The sequence below is a fragment of the Aythya marila genome, assembly GCF_965140915.1.
Source record: "Aythya marila genome assembly, chromosome: 4".
Classification (NCBI taxonomy): Eukaryota; Metazoa; Chordata; class Aves; order Anseriformes; family Anatidae; genus Aythya; species Aythya marila.
Genome location: NC_139045.1, coordinates 12,247,957 through 12,265,664, shown reverse-complemented (window position 1 = coordinate 12,265,664; position 17,708 = coordinate 12,247,957). Strand labels below are relative to the sequence as shown.

The 17,708-nt window shown below is 48.4% G+C and overlaps 1 protein-coding gene across 1 annotated transcript; it reads left to right on the top strand.

The window, feature by feature from the left end:
* The first annotated feature begins 1,480 nt into the window (after window positions 1-1,480).
* Window positions 1,481-17,684, top strand: IGFBP7 (insulin like growth factor binding protein 7). The gene is made up of 5 exons (XM_082759236.1): window positions 1,481-1,993; window positions 13,887-13,996; window positions 14,926-15,042; window positions 15,657-15,783; window positions 17,447-17,684. Exons 1-5 carry the CDS (start codon window positions 1,519-1,521, stop codon window positions 17,464-17,466), a joined length of 849 nt encoding a protein of 282 aa, XP_082615362.1. The 5' UTR covers window positions 1,481-1,518; the 3' UTR covers window positions 17,467-17,684.
* Window positions 17,685-17,708: the final 24 nt, after the last annotated feature.

The following is a 17,708-nucleotide window of genomic DNA, read 5'->3' as shown; positions in this document are numbered from 1 at the left end:
TAGAGTACATATAAATGGCTGTGAGATTAAGGACAGTGAAAATTAAATATTTCGTATGAAGTCTAGCCCACATTAAGAGAGCATAATTGGGAAACTATCTCAATTTTTTTCCTCATCATTTTTGCAATTAATAAAATTATTGCTATGATGTAAGAAAGCGATCCTTCGAAGTAGCTTAAATAACGTAAAACAGTGCTACTAAAGTTGGTTTGCTGTTCAGCGTGTTGTGATGCAAACGACTGCCATCATTTCATAGGAAGGCAGGACGTTGCTCTGTGCTGGGAAATTCACATAATGGGCACTAGCAGTGGAAATGAGACCTGTACAGTCTCATCTTCAGCGGTCTCTACTGGGCCCTGACTAGACAGACCTTCAGTCTGCCCCGATAGAGCTGGTTTAGGTTTGGTCTTCAACTGGTGACTATGGGTGTGCTGCTCTGTGTCAGAAGTGGATCCTCCTGCTTGGTCTGATCCTTCAAATCGTAATTAAAATGCATCCAATCCCATTGTTCCTACAAAATGACTAGGACGCTTGTATTAATGGCTGATAAAGATTCACGTTTCACGTTGCAAAGCTCAGAAAGCTGTGGAGTACAGCGAGATTGCATCTTAGCCTTCTTTTCTCCCGACTAGGCAAACCAAGTGTCCTCAGCCTCCCGTCTGAGGAGAAGCCCATCCATCTGCTTGTTCAGCCTGGAGAAGAGGAGGCTCAGGGGCGACCTTATCGCTCTCTATAGGTACCTCAAGGGAGGCTGTAGCGAGGTGGGGGTTGGTCTGTTCTCCCACGTGCCTGGTGACAGGACGAGGGGGAATGGGCTTAAGTTGAGCCAGGGGAGTTTTAGGTTGGATGTTAGGAAGAACTTCTTCACTGAAAGGGTTGTGAGGCACTGGAACAGGCTGCCCAGGGAAGTGGTGGAGTCACCATCCCTGGAAGTCTTCAAAAGACGTTTAGATGTAGAGCTTAGGGATATGGTTTAGTGGGGACTGCTAGCGTTAGGTGAGAGGTTGGACTCGATGACCTTGAGGTCTCTTCCAACCTAGAAAATTCTGTGATTCTGTGATATGGTTTAGTGGGGACTGTTAGTGTTAGGTCAGAGGTTGGACTCGATGATCTTGAGGTCTCTTCCAACCTAGAAATTCTGTGATTCTGTGATTCTGTGAAAGGCACAAATGTATGTTGCCATGTTCACAGCGATGTGCTCGAAACATGCACTTCAGCAGCTGCCCTCCCTCCTCCTGCCATTTATCCGCCTGTTGCTCACGCTGCGAAGTTCAACGAATGCACGAGAGCACGAGCCGCCAAGCTACACTAGGGGTCCCTCTGCACCCAGGGATGAACTAATGTCTCCTCACAGGCGAGGAAGGGGGCTCCATGCCCAGCTACGGGGAAAAAGCAGGGGACGGGCACTGCCGGGGCGGCCCCCAACATGGCGGCGGCGCTGAGGGGGCGGCCGCCGAGGGAGGAGTTTCCCCGGCCTCGGCTTAAGCCGGTGCCTGGGGAAGGCAGCGCCGAGCCGCGATGCTGCTGCTGCTGCTACCGCTGGTGCCAGCGGCGCTGCTGGCGCCCGCCCTGCCGGCGGGGGCGGTGGCAGCGGGGGGCTGCGGGCCCTGCGAGCCGGCGCGGTGCCCGGCGCTGCCGCCGCGGGGCTGCCCGCTGGGCCGGGTGCGGGACGCCTGCGGCTGCTGCTGGCAGTGCGGGCGCGGCGAGGGCGAGGCGTGCGGCGGCTTTGGCGGGGGGCGCTGCGCCTCGGGGCTGGAGTGCGTGAAGAGCCGCAAGCGCCGCAAGGCGAAGGGCAGCCCCGAGCCGGCTGCTGGCCTCGCTGCCTCTGCCCCTGCCCCGGTGGGTGTGTGCCTGTGCAAGAGCCGCTACCCGGTGTGCGGCAGCGACGGGAGGACCTACGGCAGCGGCTGCCAGCTCCGAGCCGCCAGCCTGCGAGCGCAGAGCCGCGGGGAGCCGGCCATCGCCCAGCGCAGCAAGGGAGCCTGCGAGCAAGGTGCGGGGCTGCGGTACCCTGAGTGGTTGCAGGGGGTGGTTGGCTGGGGAGGGCGTGCGCTGCTTGGCATCGAGCTGGGCATCAGTCAGCAGGTGGTGAGAGATTGCATTGTGCATCGCTTGCTTCGTATATTTTATTATTGTTATTATTTTCCCTTCGTTTTCTGTCCTATTAGGCTGTCTTTATCTCAACCTGTCACCTTTCACTTCTCTTTTTTGCTTCGATGCTCTCCTTCATCCCTCTGGGGAGTGGTGCTCAGTGCCTGCTGGGTTCACCACAACCACCCCTTGTGTACCCAGTGCGGGGCCCGGAGGGTTGAGACAGCAACACATCTGACCAGGTCATCTTAAAACAAGACTGTTAAAAGCATTAAATCAGTTTAAGAGTTGCTGATCACAATGTCACGTTGTGGTTTTGTTTGTTTTTGCTTTTGGATTTGTTGTGTCTGGTCTCAGAACTGCGTTGTATATAGCACATTATTTGCTGCATGTTTTCTGTGTTGTGCTGCTCACCCCCGGGTTAATGTTACCGTGTTGCTCTGCTGTGTAACGCTGGTGTGTTAGACTGGGGGAGGGAATCGAAGCAGGAAAAAAAAAAAAAAAAGTAAAAGTAAAAGTTCATGGGTTAAGACAAAGACAGCTTAATAGGACAGAAAAGGAAGAGAAAATATAATAGTTGTAAAACCACCTTAAATGGATTTGAGAGGCCCAGTCATGCGAAGCTGCCTAAATTTGGTGTAAGACTTCAGACAAGCCCCAGAAATACAAAGAAATGTAGTCAGTCTTCCTTGGTTTCCAGCTGTGGTGGAACCACAAAGCCCTGCTTTTCACTGTCCTAGACACTGTGCCTGTGGCTTACGATTCAGGATGCCGTGACAAAGGGGATGAGCCATCCAGAGCAGGGTTTGGCAGAGGATGTTCGCAAGCAGTGAGAAAGAGAAATGGTCTGATTAAATAGATATGAAAAGTCACAGAAATTCAGAGCCAGTGTTATTGTCACTGGCTTACTTTGGTTTGCAATTAAAGCAGGTGGTGGGATTCCTCTGAATCACACGTAGCAATTTGTACTCAAAATATTTTTGATAAGGGTTGCATCCTAGCAGGAGCTCAGTTCTTCCCAAGCTTTTGCTTAGGGATGGTGCTTTAAAAATAAGTGGTTTTGTGAAGCTTGAACCAGGCAGTTAGGGGACTGGATTTTGCCAGGAAGCCAGGGGAGATATAGCATGACATTCAGTAAATGGTTGGTATGTCTCAAGGGCGGTATTTCAGCACCAGTACCATTTTTGTGGAGGAGGAAATTTTAGAAGCACAGTATGTGACAGCCTCCCCCTCCTCATTCTCTTTTTTTTCCCACAACTCGAGCCAAGTGTATCTTGAAAAGCAGTATTTCTGAAGCTCCCAAGGAAAGTAGTAAAGGTTAGTTAAGGATTGGGTTGCTGCTTAAATGCCCTGTGTTGCTTTTGACAAACCTTCTGCAGAACATCGGATTTAGGTGTTAGCTGGAAATAATGTGTTACAGTGTTAACTCCTACAGGGAACATACTGAGAATCAAAGCAGGTTAGCCTGGGAGAAGACTGCTCTACTGCGTACTCGGATACCCAGTAGCAAGGGGAATTGGAACAAAGGTCTCCCTGCCCATTTCTGCAGCAGAACAAATCTTTCCAGATGGGAGATCCACTTTTCTGAATTTCTTAAAGGGGGAAAAAAAGAAAAAAGGCTGAACTTCTAGCATGCAGTCCACAGTCTATCAGGCTTGTGTCCTTTGAGGACAACAGAGAGCAGCCTTTCAAATCTGAGAAGGGGTCCAGAGAAGCATGTTTAGAGCAGCAGGTCCTGACTGTTCAGAGTTTTTTTGTTTGTTTTGTTTTATTTTGTTTAGGTGTAACAGGGAGGGCTTGTTTTGGTTTAGCTTTGCTTGTTTGTACATCCTATTGGAAAGCTTGTCCTGGGCAGGAGGAAATGGAGAGCTTTGACTTCTGTTGGCCTTGGCTGTCGTCAGCAGGAAGGGAGGCAGCTGGAGACAAGACAGGGCATACAGCAGAAGAAAGGAATGCATCTGGGAACGATTAGATGCTCCTCTTCACCCACCCTACTCTGCAGCATGCTAAGAGGGGGCGGAGGGGGAGGAGACAGGACACAGGTGCAAGTAGGTCTAACACCACCTTTTCTTCATTCGTGCAACCATTAGCCCAAACTTCACCTCCCAAGGAGGGTGGGAGTGAATCTTACCACAGCCTCTTCTGCTGCCTTAAAACACATGCCCCGAGACACAGTGATCAGCCACAGGCACTTAAATGGCTGGGGTTCCTATTCCTACTTTAACTGAGAGAATCATTACAAAGCTAACTTTTGTCTCTGTCACATGGCTAATTTTTTTTTTTGCGTGATAAAGGTCAATTTGCGCAGTAGTGTCCAACAAAATGTCCCAGACATTAAAATGCACAGGAAGTACCACTTGTATACTTACACTGGATTTCAGAGAGATTATGGGAGAGATTATAAAGCAGCCTAGAAGAAAAGAACTAATTTTAGAGGAAATTACGTAAGGCTTAACATGCAAAATACTACTTAAGGCACATGCATTTTTTAATAGATTAATTTCCAGGGGGATAAAAAAAAGTTCATTAAAATGCTGTTTGGTGAAGTTGACAAAATACAAGTCCAGCTGAGCTTTCTATATTGTTTATAGTGCCTGTCATATGGTTTCCTGTGCAATGCTCTGCAGTTTTTGCTTGCTAAGAGGTACTGCCCAACAACTGGGAACAACCTGGATGTTTCTTTGTTGTTAATAGGTTAAGCAAGGAACCATTCCTTGGCTCTACCTAATTTGCTTATACCTTTCCTCGGGATTCTCTTTCTTCTGCTTGTTTTCCAGACCTCTCTGATCTGTTGCCTATGTCCTTTATACAAAAACAAAGGGAACCCATGTTGGTATTTCCAGAGCAGCCAAAAATTCCAACTGGAGTGCAAAGGAAGTTACATGACTTGGCTCAAGACAGGCAGAACAAACCCTCAAAATACCAGCCTCCATCAAAAAGCTAAAAGTTTTTTTGTGTGTTTTTTGTTTGTTTGTTTTTTTGCTTGATGATCTTTCTGAGCTGAAAAATACCAGGCACACACTTCTTGCTCAGACAGTGCAAGCAGGGACAGATCTCCCCGAGTTACCCTTATCGTTAGCTACCAGCAGATACCTGCTTCAAGGAGCGTGTTGTGACTGCTGGAAATACTGATGAAGTTGCCTTATTACAGCCCAAGGGCCTTGTGGTTTAAAATCCCTGATACATGTTCCAGTAGGGTTTAGGTCTCCAGGTTGCCTTGCCATGACTGTCAAGGCTTTGTCTTTATTTTACTCTCACTTCTCCATCCCAAGTGGAAGCCAATTTCCCAATTTTCCATTCCCAATTTCCCATTCTTGCACAGACACAGTGTAACACAACGCAGCCCTTGGTGGACATCAGAGGACAGTGTTTTACTGTCAGAAAATCAGTGCTGTTTGATACCTAGCTACAGATACTTCACGGAGGTAGAAACTAGGGGCCTCTCTGGGTGAAGGGTGGGTATGCCAGCATCCCAAGGAGCTCGGTTTGTTATTGATCTGAACATGGCTTGCATCTCACTTGTCCCATGGAAGTCCTTTCCCAGCATTGGGAACGTGCAGGGGTTTGGCCTATCCCACAGGCTGCAGTGCTTCCAAGGAAGTGCCTGCGCCCTCCTTCAGCCTCCACAGTGGTTTTGTTTAGATGTGTTTGTACACATCTAAACGAAAAGTGTCCAAAAGCGTTTGGACACTGTTTACAAAAGTATCTGGGAGGTAGCAGATTTCGATCACTGACACTGGCTCGTGTTCTGATACAGCTCTCTTAAATTCAAAGGCTCCTAAGTCTTAGATAACAGAGAGCATAGTTCGTATCAGACCACGTTTTGAAAAAGCTCTTCTGGATTTATGCTTTTTAATTAACTAACGGCTTAGGTTGCTTTAGTTCCTTCTTACCATTCTTTCTTCCTTGGATTATAAGAGACTTAAAAGAATAGCCACGAGCTATGAGCTCTTTTCTCTTGCTTGTGAAAGAGAGGGTTAGGCGAGTTTTTTTCTAAGTGATCTGTGGTTGGAAATGAACTAAATTCCCTAATTCTCCTATGAGGCTGGTTTGGGTTTCTGCGTCAGAAGTCTTGGAGCAGGGGCCTGCTACCCACTTCCTCCCACCACAAAGAAGAACTTTGTATTTGTGGGTGGATCTTGTAGGCATTTTTGTGCCACATCCACAGAGTCTGTGACAGAGCAGAGCCACACAGGTGCTCACTGTGGTTAGAGGGAGGTTGTACCACAGGGTCTTTTCAGGTGGAACATAGTGCAGGGATGCAGTGGGGTTCAGCATGCTCCTTGCTTTTCCAGCACATGGTGCACTGGGATTTTGAGTTTTCATGGCTGAAGTTTTATGCTTGTGTTTGTGAAAACCATCTACAACCTTGGGTTTTTCCACTGTTGTAGCATAGGTCCTTAATTCCCCTTTAAAATGCATTCACTTATGTGAAAAGTCTTCTGGTTCACTGGAGCTTAATACGGTTTGAGTTTTTATGGTTACAGTGCTAAAATCTTATCAGGGAAGCTGTTTAATATATTACTAAACAGCTCAGAGCATGTTCACTGGCATGCTTCTAGGAAAGCCCCAGTATACCTGGGACTGTGCAACACTTCCACTGTCCAGGGAGATCCCATATTTTTTACTTGTCTTCATTCACAGTCATTGTAGAAAATTAGAATTCACTAGGAAGGAATGACTTTGGATCAGCAAATTCCTCTCCATATTTGTTTTTTCTGCTGTTGGAAAGGCATGCTGTGTTTAAAAAAATAATAATAAAAGGAATTTAATCCATTGTTGGGCTGAGATTCACTGAGGTTCATACTAAATAGGAGATTATCAAGTAATAAGTCTAATCAGGTTGGACTTCTGAAAGCCCTGCTTGCTTTAGCATGAATAAATGCTGCCATGTCTAGTTTCTGTGTCTCCCAGCTCTCACAGTGCAAGCTTTTCATACTCCTTCCTGCTTCACATCTCCCTAACAAAAAAAGCTTTTGGAAGGAGGCAAGCCTGTATTTTGCTTTATGCAAAAGCCAGGTCCTTTCTGCTCTACAGCATGTCCTGCATCATCTGTATGGCACCAAAACAGCTTAGCCTGTGGCTTGCAAGCCCTGATCGCTGACAGGGGCATCCTCCACAGCTGGTTAATGGAGCTGTCTCCTAGTTCTCTCCTGCCTTGTTGCAGTGCAGTGCCACAAACATACCCAAGTGCTTTTTGCAGCTCTTTGCTATTGGCACGCTAAAGGGAGCAGCACTGGGTGGTGTGCGATGATGAAGCTGGGACAAATGAAATACTGGGCTGAGCACGTTCTCCTGTCCCTAGCAGACAGACACTGAGCTACTGCTTAGCCCTTATCTCGCCTTGGTTAGCTTGCAGTCCTCCTGCCATGATGACAGCTTTCTCAGTAAAATAGCCAAGGTCACACAGAGAGAAGAGGGGAAGCCAAGGCCAGGAGGAGAGGGAGTAAAGAAGTTTCTTGATAGAGCTTGTCCAAGCAGGTCTGGGATAAAAAAGAAATACACAGCAGGACATGGCTGTGAAACAGCAAAGGTGTTCGCAGAATGCTGATGTATGTTTGACGCTAGGGACAGCACACATGAGAGACTGACAAGAGAAGGGGAAAGGGTTAGGCAGTTGTTAGACATTGGCTTATGGCACTCTCTTAGCAAGGCCTGTTTCTTGTCTGCTCAGAGGTCTTGGCCTTTCCCCTTCATGCAACAAGGAGCACAGACACCTTTTGCTGTTTCCAGAGCCAAGTTTGGTTATAAGCTTGCAGCTGAGCTTCAGAGTGACCTCGGCCACACTGGCCTACCCATTCCTTCAGCTTCAAAATTTGCATTGCATTTGGGATGCTGAATGCAGCAAGGTACTGCACGTGGGATGAGGCATGCAGAATTGAAGCCATTTCTCTGAGTGTAACACTGGAGTCAGTGCAGCCCCGTCATTCTCTTTGTTAGGTGAAAAATGAATTACGGTTTTCTTGGCAGTAATTCCACCCCCAACCCTTCCACCTTAGGTGTGAACTATGAAGCAGGACTGATACGGAGCCACATAAAGGTCATGCACAGGGTCTCTATATTAGAATCAATGAATCATCATAGACTTGTTTAGGTCGGAAAAGACCTCTGAGGTAATCAAGTCCAACCATTAACCTAGCACTGCCAAGTCTAGTTAACTAAACCATAAAAGTCCACTAAACCATAACCCTAAGCACCACAGCTGCACGTCTTCTGAATACCTCCAGGGATGGTGACTCAACCACTTCCCTGGTCAGCCTGTTCTACTGCCTCACAACCCTTTCAGTGAAGTGTTTCCTAATACCCAACCTAGACCTCCCCTGGTGCCACTTCAGGCTGTTTCCTCTTGTGCTGTTTCTTGTTACAATAATATTGTTTGTTGGAGAAGAGACTGACCTCCACCTCTCTACAGCCTCCTTTGCGGTAGTTGTACAGAGCAGTAAGGCATCTCCCCTGAGCTTCCTTTTCTTTACGCTAAGTCAGTCCAGTTCCCTCAGCTGCTCCTCACAAGACTTGTTCTCTAGACCCTTTGCAAGCTTCATTGCCCTTCTTTGGACACACTCCAGCACTTCTGTTTCCTTTTTGTAGTGAGGAGCCCAAAGCTGAACACAGTGCTCGAGGTGCGGCCTCACCAGAGCAGAGCACAGGGGGACGATCACCTCCCTGCTCCTGCTGGCTGCACCATTCCTGACACAAGCCAGGATGCCGCTGGCCTTCTTGGCCACTACTGGCTGTACCACTCTGTGCTCTGTGCCAAGTCCAGTGGGATGGAGAGCAGTAGATCCATGGCAGTGTTGTCCCAGCCCCTGGGACACCTCAGTCTGTTGCACTGGCTGAGAATCACTGGGCTGATAAAGTCTGAGAGACACTGCTCATGCTTCCCACCCGCTGTTGCCTCTCAGAGCTTTGCCTTGGGAAGGAGCAGCTCAGGGCCTCTAAGGCAGAATTAGTAGGCGCTGCTTACAGAAGGGTTCCCCATCTCCATATAAAGCAATTTTGAAGGGAAAATACTTTCCCAGAGATTTAAGAGACTGTAGTGGGTCTATATCCAGGCTTGCCAGAGCCTGAGTAGGTGAAAGCTGTCTAGCTTTTGCTTTGATTTTTGTCTGAGTTTTTCCAGTCTGTGTTTTATCTGGGGCTGCAACAAGGCAATGCAGCCCTTGGGACGGCTGGCTGGGAACCAGGCTGACACCCACACAAGCTTCAGCATGTAGTACACTTCTTGATATTTTTCTGGTCAGGACTTCATACACACACCCCCGAGTGCCACAGCCTACCCAGCGGTGCTTAGTGCTGGGCCTGTCCCTGTCTGTAGTTACCTACCTGCAACCTCTTTGACTTTATCAAAGGATTTGTTGCTTGTTAAAGTAAGATTCGTGTGTGCATGCTTTAATGAAGCCTGGGTGCTTTAGTCTTAAAGAATGTGGATGTTTTGTTCAGAGGCAGAAGCATGCAGGGAGTGTCTCTGACTGGATTCCCTGCTGAGGCCCAGCCTGCCCGCACATGTGATCTCTGCTTTCTGACAGGATTGTTGGCACTTGCTGTGGAAGACCAAGAATTGAGAAGGCTGAATTGCTCTGTGTTGAAAAGCGTGTGATTTTTAAGGTGTTCCTGTGATGGTGTGATTCCTGGGAGAACAGTTTTTGAGGCCTCTGTGGAGGCCTCACAGTCTGTTCTGCGTAAGCTCGGAGCAGCTTCTCGCGATGTGGGGCAAGGTGGTTTTGCCTTCGCTGTGACCAGATGCTTCACCCTCCGTGGCTGTAGATATATCTGTGTTCCCAAGGGGAAGGGGTTGTGGGCCTGAACACCACAGAGAGAGCTGCTGGGGGCAGCTAACCCTGCGCTGTGATGGACCATCCTTGCAGTGGGAGCAGGGGGCGTGTGGTGGGGCTGGGAGCTGACAGGCAGAGGTCTGGAGTCTCAGCATGGTGAGCAGGGAAGAGGGACCTGGGATGAGTATGCTAACTGGTAGCCTCGCTGAGGAAGTCACGGGCTCTGCCACATGCTGCTTTGGGAGAAAAGCCACTGAATAGTAACTCCTCTCTGGCTGCTGACACAATGCAGACTGGCTCCTTGTGATCTGCAGGAAAAAACAAGCCTGCCATATTCAGGCTCTGCTCTCAGGTGAATGAACACACTGTCTCTGTAAATAAGCCCCTTTCCTGGCCAGGGAGAGCTATTTGTCTTACTGACAGTGGACAGAGCAGCTGGGAAGTGCCTGTGGAGAGCAGCTGATCTCTGTCAACAGTCTGTGGTGTCCTGTCAAAGCTTCTGCACATTCAGCTCAAGTACCACAAGGGAAACCCTAAACATCGTAGGGCCCCTGGGTCAGTCTCTGGCAGGGATCTGAGACCGCTCAGCCAGGTTGATGTCTCTGTCATCTGGGGCTGGATTCTGCTCTTGGTGACCATTTTCAGAAGCAGGTACAGCCTGCAAGTAACCAGCCCAAAGGAAACAGACAGAGAAAGGTTCCCCGTTGTGGGCAGTGCTGCAACTGGAGCAGCACGACCTCTAGGATGCAGGATGTAAGATGAGGGCCAGAGAGGATTCTTGCTGTCTGAAATCAGCTCTTTTGCTCTGTAAGGGGTAGGCTTGCTTCCAGTTCTACTGAACAACGCGCGGTGGCCTTGCTCCCTACACAAGGTCCCCTGATTTTGGGGGTCGCTTGCAAGGCAGAATGTGCACACATCATCTGGATTCCCGGGAAGGCTCAGGCATCTCCCATTGTTGCAGGTTCCCACGTTCCCTGCCCATCTCCAGGGTAGAAGCTACTTGGGAGGGTTTGTGGGAGAGATCACGATGTTGTGGGGGTCTAGCTACTGTTGTATTGCTGTGGTCCGTTGTGAATTTTACTTAAAATTTGTTGGCTTGTTGGCCTTTCTCAGTTATTTTTAGTGGAGGAAGAAGCCCAACTCTAGAGTTTTGGAAGTCTGGATTAAAGTAAAAGATCCCAGGGGACCGAACTGACTCTTCCCATGACACTCGCATCTTTCAGGATGTGTGCTCCGTCGTGGTCTCAGGGCTGCGTCAGATAGAGATGGAGGCCTGTGAATGTTTCCAGTTCATTTTGCAGCCAGATTCTTACATTCCTCATTATTAGATCAAAAAGTACATCTCGAGCATGGGGCTGCCTCGTAGTGGCCAAATGCTCACCATGCTTTGGCTGCAGCCCCGAGGCCAGCCAGAGCTTAGCTGTGAAGCTGTGCTGGTGATGCCCTTTTCCAGGGGGGATAAACAATTTTTCCTCACCCTAAATAGGAGCTGAAATGACTCCTCTCTTTTTCCCTGCCAGTTACTGCTGCAGAAATATACTGGTATGCGTGAGACAGTACTTGGTGCATCAGTTTGCCTTGCTGGCTCCTTTCCCCTCCGTGTCCATAATAAGCATGGCAGTGGTACAGGGCCAAACTCAGTGTCAGCTGGATTTAGTGGTGTGTTGGATATTGCCAGTTCCCAGTCAGGAGAGAGTTGAGACAGATCCAGTAAGAGTGTAACAGTGCTTTGAAGTCTGACAGGCTTCTAATATACAGCTCAGGACCTCTCCTTTTCTGCAGTGGGAGATCGTGGCCATGTTTGGGCAGCTGTGTTTTCCTTCCTCGTGGAGACCCCAAGCAATTGGTGATAAAGAGGAGGGTGTCATAAGGGGGTGAGCGTATCCCTTCCTGCCCTTTCCCCAGAAGGGCATCTTGCAGTTTGAGGAGCAGAAGCTCACAGCAACAGGCTACAATCACACGTATCCCTGGGAGGTGCTTGCAGGGCGTGGGGGCGAGCTACAGAGCCCAGAGACATCCAGGTACCACCGAACTGCCAAGCACGTTATTGTCTAAGGGACACAGCTTATTGTTTAAGGAAAACAATGGCAGAGCTCCTCAGGAAGTGGCCATGCAAGGGCTGGAAAGCAGTGTGTGACCTGAAGTGGCTCGGTTATGAGAGCCCATAGTGTGAGCTAGACCAGTCCTTGCTGCTGTGCAGGGCCCTGGCAGTGCTTCACACAGCAGTGTGCTCCAGGGATAACTCCTCTGCACTGTGCTGTTTATACAGCAGGGTGGTGGTGAGAGTGCAGGCCTGTGTGTGCTGCTGCCTGGAGGTGCAGCCCTGCTTCTGACTGCTTGGAGCAATGATAATTCCAGCGAAAAAGTCCCTTGCATATTGGAGAGGGTGCTGCGTGCAGGAGGAATGGGATGTGTCTGTAAGGGAGGGCATGGGCTGCAGCCACCCCAGGCTCTGCATGGCTTCTCACAAACAGGTTGTGTACACTTACCCCTGAACAGGGAGGTCTTGGAAGAGAAGAGCAAACACTTCTCTGGGGTGACAGCAGCTGCTCAGCAATGGGGAGCCACCTTGGCATCCCTTGTGCTGAGACATAGGGATAGCTGATGTCTTCTGGCTGGTGTGGATTTGCCCCTGGATCCCCAGCAGCAAAAAAGATGTCGGTGTGCCGGGATGCACCAGAAACCTGTTCCCCCAACATCTGCGGGAGGGCTGCAGAGCAGGGTACAGCTGAGATCGGTGCATGTTCAGGACCCCAGGAGGAGCCATGGGCTGTGAGCAAGGATGGCCAGCAGCAAAAGGCTGGGCTGGGGCCTCTTGTTTGCACTGGAAATCACTTGTCCTGGTGAAGCCGAAGGGGAGCCTGTTTCCCATTACTGCCTACCTCTTTAGGGCCGAAGGGGAAAATCATCTACGTTCTTCAAGCTATCAATAAGTGGAAATAAACACCATGTCTTCCTTTGTTCTGCATTTCCTATGGTAGGAAATGAATAGCCGCATTTTGCAAAGCAGCCGTGGTTCCCCTGCTAAAGAGGGACTAATCAGAAATGCCATTCTTCCCTAAATGGAATAGGGGTGGGTTGTTGCTCTGAGATTTTCATGCCTGAAGGGTAAACATCTCCAGCCAGATCTGCAAAACAGCTCTGCTCACATCTAGCTTTGGAAACAGCTCCCTGTTTCCCCAGGGATTGACTCCCTGGGGAAAACGGAGATCTGCATTCACCTGATTCCCTCCCAGATTCCCCCCGAGGGCTCTGGCACCCTCCACAGGCAGCCTTCTCTGGTTGACTCTTGCACGTGGCTAGCAGAACTCAGTGCTATTTAACTGCTACGAACTTTTGTGTACTAAAATCAGGCTTGGGAAAAGGATGCTGCAAAGCTGGCCAAGCTCCCTGCAGCGTGGCAGAGTGATTGGGACCCCTCTGTCTCCTGTAGAGTATGTGGGGGTCCTTTCCTCCAAGCCAGCACTTGGTGGCCACGTGGTGAGCAAAGGCAGCAGCAGTTCATGAAGTCCTGCGTGGTTCCCAAGGCAGCAGAATATAAATGCTGCCTTACCTCTAGCCTCGGATTTGCCTGAGGAATCTGTTGGCCTTCCACTCCAGGGTTACAGCACTGGTGGATGAGGGAAGAGAAGCCTGCCCAGAGAAGTGGGTATCTTATCCCTGTGACTGTTTAAGGCCAGGCTGCACGGGGCTTTGAGTAATCTGGTCTGCTAGAAGGTGTCTCTGCCCATGGCAGGGTGGGGAGGCTGGAATAAGGTGCTCTTTAAGGTCCCTTCCAACCCAAACCATTCTGTGATTCTCAGTCTTGCAAGTGGCTGGACTGATGGCCTGAAGTGCTGAGCACTGAACAGTTTAAGATCGGATGCAGCTTTGGCGAGAGACGTGCTGTGACGTGAGTCCTGCGTGCTTTGCTCACAGCAGGTGGCCCCCTCACCTCATCCTCAGAACCCATCAGAAATGACTGCCCCTCTTAAAAGGGCTTGCAGTCACGCAGTGCTGAGAAGTGTTTCTGCCTCTTTGCAGGACCCTCCATCGTGACCCCTCCTAAGGACATATGGAACGTGACAGGGGCACAGATCTACCTGAGCTGCGAAGTCATGGGCATTCCGACTCCTGTCCTCATCTGGAACAAGGTAAGGGCCTTTTCAGGACCTTTTGGGGGTCTAGCAAAGCTGAGGTGACTGGAACTGCCTGGTGAGTAACGGGACCAAGTCATAAGAAATCCTTCCCTAGAAACACGCGTCTTCGATGAGTTCTCCCATCTGTGCAGTTCTGTCCAGCCCCAGCCATCTGGCCTCGTTTAATCTCTAGTCATTGCTTTTTTCTAAACTTTTACTGACCCCAGCACAGAACAGGATTTGTTTTTCCTGGTAGCGCCTGGTATTCCAAGTATGTGGGGAATGTCCCTGAGGCAGCTGGACACAGTTCCCCCAGCATCAAGCACTGTGACATGGGGCACGTAATTCCAAGGGCTGGTAGCACCTGGCTTAGGGCAGGAGCTGATCTTGAGCACAGAGGATCATAGCCACAGGACTGCGAGCCACTGCACGGCCTCTGCAGCCTCTTCAAATGCCAAATGTTTGTGGACGCTTTGGAGAGGTCTTAAAATTAAGCTGAAACAATACTACACTAAAAATACCATAGAGGAAAAAATAGATTGGCCCAAAGATCGCTATTCTGAGACAGCACGCTCTGTCTGTAGGGTCCCAGAGGAAACTCTTGAGTTAGCATACAGCCTAGCAGCATTTTCTGCTCGTTTACAAACAGATGTTGTATTTACACTGCCAGTGCTGCTTTGCTTCATGGCCAAGAAACTGCTTGTCCTTGTGCTAACAAGGGCTGAGTACAACCTACCCCCTGTGCTATGCTCTGGGTTCAGATACCCAGCACTAGAGAATAACTCACTCTGAGAGAGCACTGCTGCTCTCTCGTTAATGAAAGAAAAACACTGCTACTGCACAAAATATATTCATACAAAACTAGTGTTGATCTTGTCTGGGTGCAGGTATGGTCATAACAAATTCTACCATAAGTCCCCAAACCCTCAAACCTTTCTGTTTAGATCATTCGGGGACAACATGGTGTCCAGAGAATGGAGCTGCTGCCTGGTGACCGGGAAAATCTGGCGATTCAGACCCGAGGTGGCCCTGAGAAACACGAAGTGACTGGCTGGGTACTGGTAAGTATCTCATGTGTGCCTCCGAGGGAAGCAGTAGGGAAGCCCGAGGGAGCTGCTGTGCCTCCCCCTGTAATGGAGTTGCATCCATTTGAGAGTATGATGGCTCCCAGCTGCAGGGCAGCTGGGAGAGCACAGGTCAGGGGAGTGGCTCCTGCACCTCTTGCCAAAGCAGGGGTGGAAACAGGGAGAGGGAACAGTCTGAGTCTGCAATTTTGCAGAAGTAACAGACTGGATGCAGCATGTTCCAGGAAGGATTTGTCTTCCTGCCTCCATTTCCTTGTCAAGCGTGCAGTGCTCTGACACATCTCTGGACTAGGTAAGCACTAAAAGAAAAGGAGCGAGTGTTAGAACACAATCTGGCCTAGCAAAGCCAAAGAAAACTAGGCTGAATCCCAGCAGTGGCTTGTCCCAAACCTGACTGGAGAAAACCACCACCATCTGAACCAAATTACGTAAAGAAGACAGTGTGGTCTGTAAGGGTCAACTGATACTTTATCCATTCTGGTTATCTCATTATATCTCATGAAATTAACAAGTTGTAATAGATACCTTAAGACAGAAGTACCTCTCCCTTCTTTTCATGCTTTCATACTGATGGATGTTTCTTTCCCTAGATATCTCCTCTGAACAAAGAAGATGAAGGAGAGTATGAGTGTCATGCATCAAACGCCAAAGGAGAGGCAACAGCTTCTGCAAAAATCCATGTTGTGGAAACTCTGAATGACGTAGCCCTGAACAAAGGTAGGTGGCGTGGCTGAATATTCAGCAGCTCTCCCCTAACAGTTTACTTAGTTATTTGATACAGGACCACCTCTGTTTTAATGCTTTCTGGAAGGAAAACAAAAAACAAAAAATCACTAGAAATATCAGATTAACATGCACTAGGTTTAGCAAAACACACTCAGGAAATCTCAGCTGCTTGTTCTCAAGGGATTGTCAAATAACCCCAAGAGCTCTAAGGTACTGGAGACCAAGATGCCATATGAAGAACAGCTTTGTGTTTTTTTTGTTTTGTTTTACAAAGCAGCTTTCATTGGCTTTCCAGACCTTACTTTGTATCCTTAGAGTGTTCTCGGAACACTTCTAAAGCTGCCCATCTCTCTTGGAGCAGGATTGGCATAACCATCAGAAAGATACAAGGGAGAGACTTCAAGCACCCCCACATCCTCTTTTGGACATAATTCTTAGTTCTAGTGGCTTTATCAGGATGACAAAACTGGATCCTTGTATCTCTGGATAGCTGAAAGACTTCAGGAGAATATTAACAGCATCTGGCACTGAGATAACAGCATAAAATGAATCCCAGAATCACTCTCGGCACAGAAACCTTTAGCACAGAGACTAGCTAAAAGCCTCTCTTTTCAAACATCATTCTTATGAATGAGAATGAAATTGAGTTTTAGCAAGTTAAACCATGAGCAGCAACACTTGTACGACAGTCATAGCCAATATGAGGGTCCTGTTTAACAAACTGACTTTCCTTTTATGACAAGGTCACTCATCTAGTAGAAGGGAAAACAGTTGATGTAATCCTTTTGGCTTTCAGTAAAGCTTTAATACTGTTTCTCACAGCATCCTTCTGGACAAAATGTCCAGCATCCAGCTACCCCTAGTACAATGGGTGAACAGCTGGCTTACAAGGCAGGCTCAAAGGGTTACAGTAAGTTGGGTTACAACAGGCTGGCAGCTAGTCACTAGAAGGGTTCCCAGGGCTCCATTTTAGGGTCATTTATCTCTAATGTTTCATAAATGACTTAAATGTAGGACTTGAAGGATCACTGAATACGTTAGCAGGCGTCACTAAATTGGGAGGAGCTGCTGACTCAGTCAAGGTTAAAGGGGCCTTGCAGAGAGCCCTGTTAGAGAGCTGGGCACTGGAACAGGCTTCCCAAGGAAGCAGTCACAGCACCAACCAAGCCTGATGGATTTCAAGAAGCATTTGGACAACACTCTCAAACATGAATTTAATCTTTGTGCGGTCCTGTGTAGAGCCAGGAGTTCTAATTCTATGCATACATCCTACAGCTGTTTCTTTTCAGCTATAGCAAAGATCTCAAGTATGCATGCTGTAGCTAAGCCGTAAGTTATTGTGGATTGCCAGCTTAAGAGGAAGTTGGGAATAGTAACAGAGCACGCTGTTGGATACAACAGGCTTCTGCTTAGCTTCACTCTACGTGCTTAGGGAGTTTCCAGGTGATGTCAGCACCAAAAAACGCTATCTATTACCACCCCCCTTCCAGCTGGAGTCCTGCAGTAGGGAGGGAAGGAAAGAAGGTCAGAACAGATCCATAAGGTCTCATGCTCAGTTAAAACATCAGAAAACTCACTTCCTGTGCTACTGCTGAAGCTGTGGCATTACCCCTTGATACAGGGTGCAGCATAACATGTTTTTGTTTTTCCACAGATGATGGTGCAGAGCTGTGATGTGAGGACTTTCACTTATGCACAGTTTTAAGTCAGTATTTTGGAAGCCGCAACTTCTGGCTTTTTCTAGCTCACTAATCGTTCTCTTACTCCCTTTATTCTTTGATTACCAATTTGCTTGCACACTTCTTTTGCAGATATACAAATAAAGAGATTCACGAGTTTGATTACAAACTTTAATTCTATTTACAGGAAATAAACATACTTTTTGAACAGCACGTAGCAGATGAGTAGAACTATTT

Bases quoted from the DNA above. Each gene is read 5' to 3' on its own strand.
- IGFBP7 (XM_082759236.1), top strand. From the start codon at position 1,519: ATGCTGCTGCTGCTGCTACCGCTGGTGCCAGCGGCGCTGCTGGCGCCC. The intron at 13,997-14,925 runs GTAAGGGCCTTT...CTTTCTGTTTAG, and splicing joins CTGTCCTCATCTGGAACAAG to ATCATTCGGGGACAACATGG. The intron at 15,784-17,446 runs GTAGGTGGCGTG...GTTTTTCCACAG, and splicing joins TGACGTAGCCCTGAACAAAG to ATGATGGTGCAGAGCTGTGA.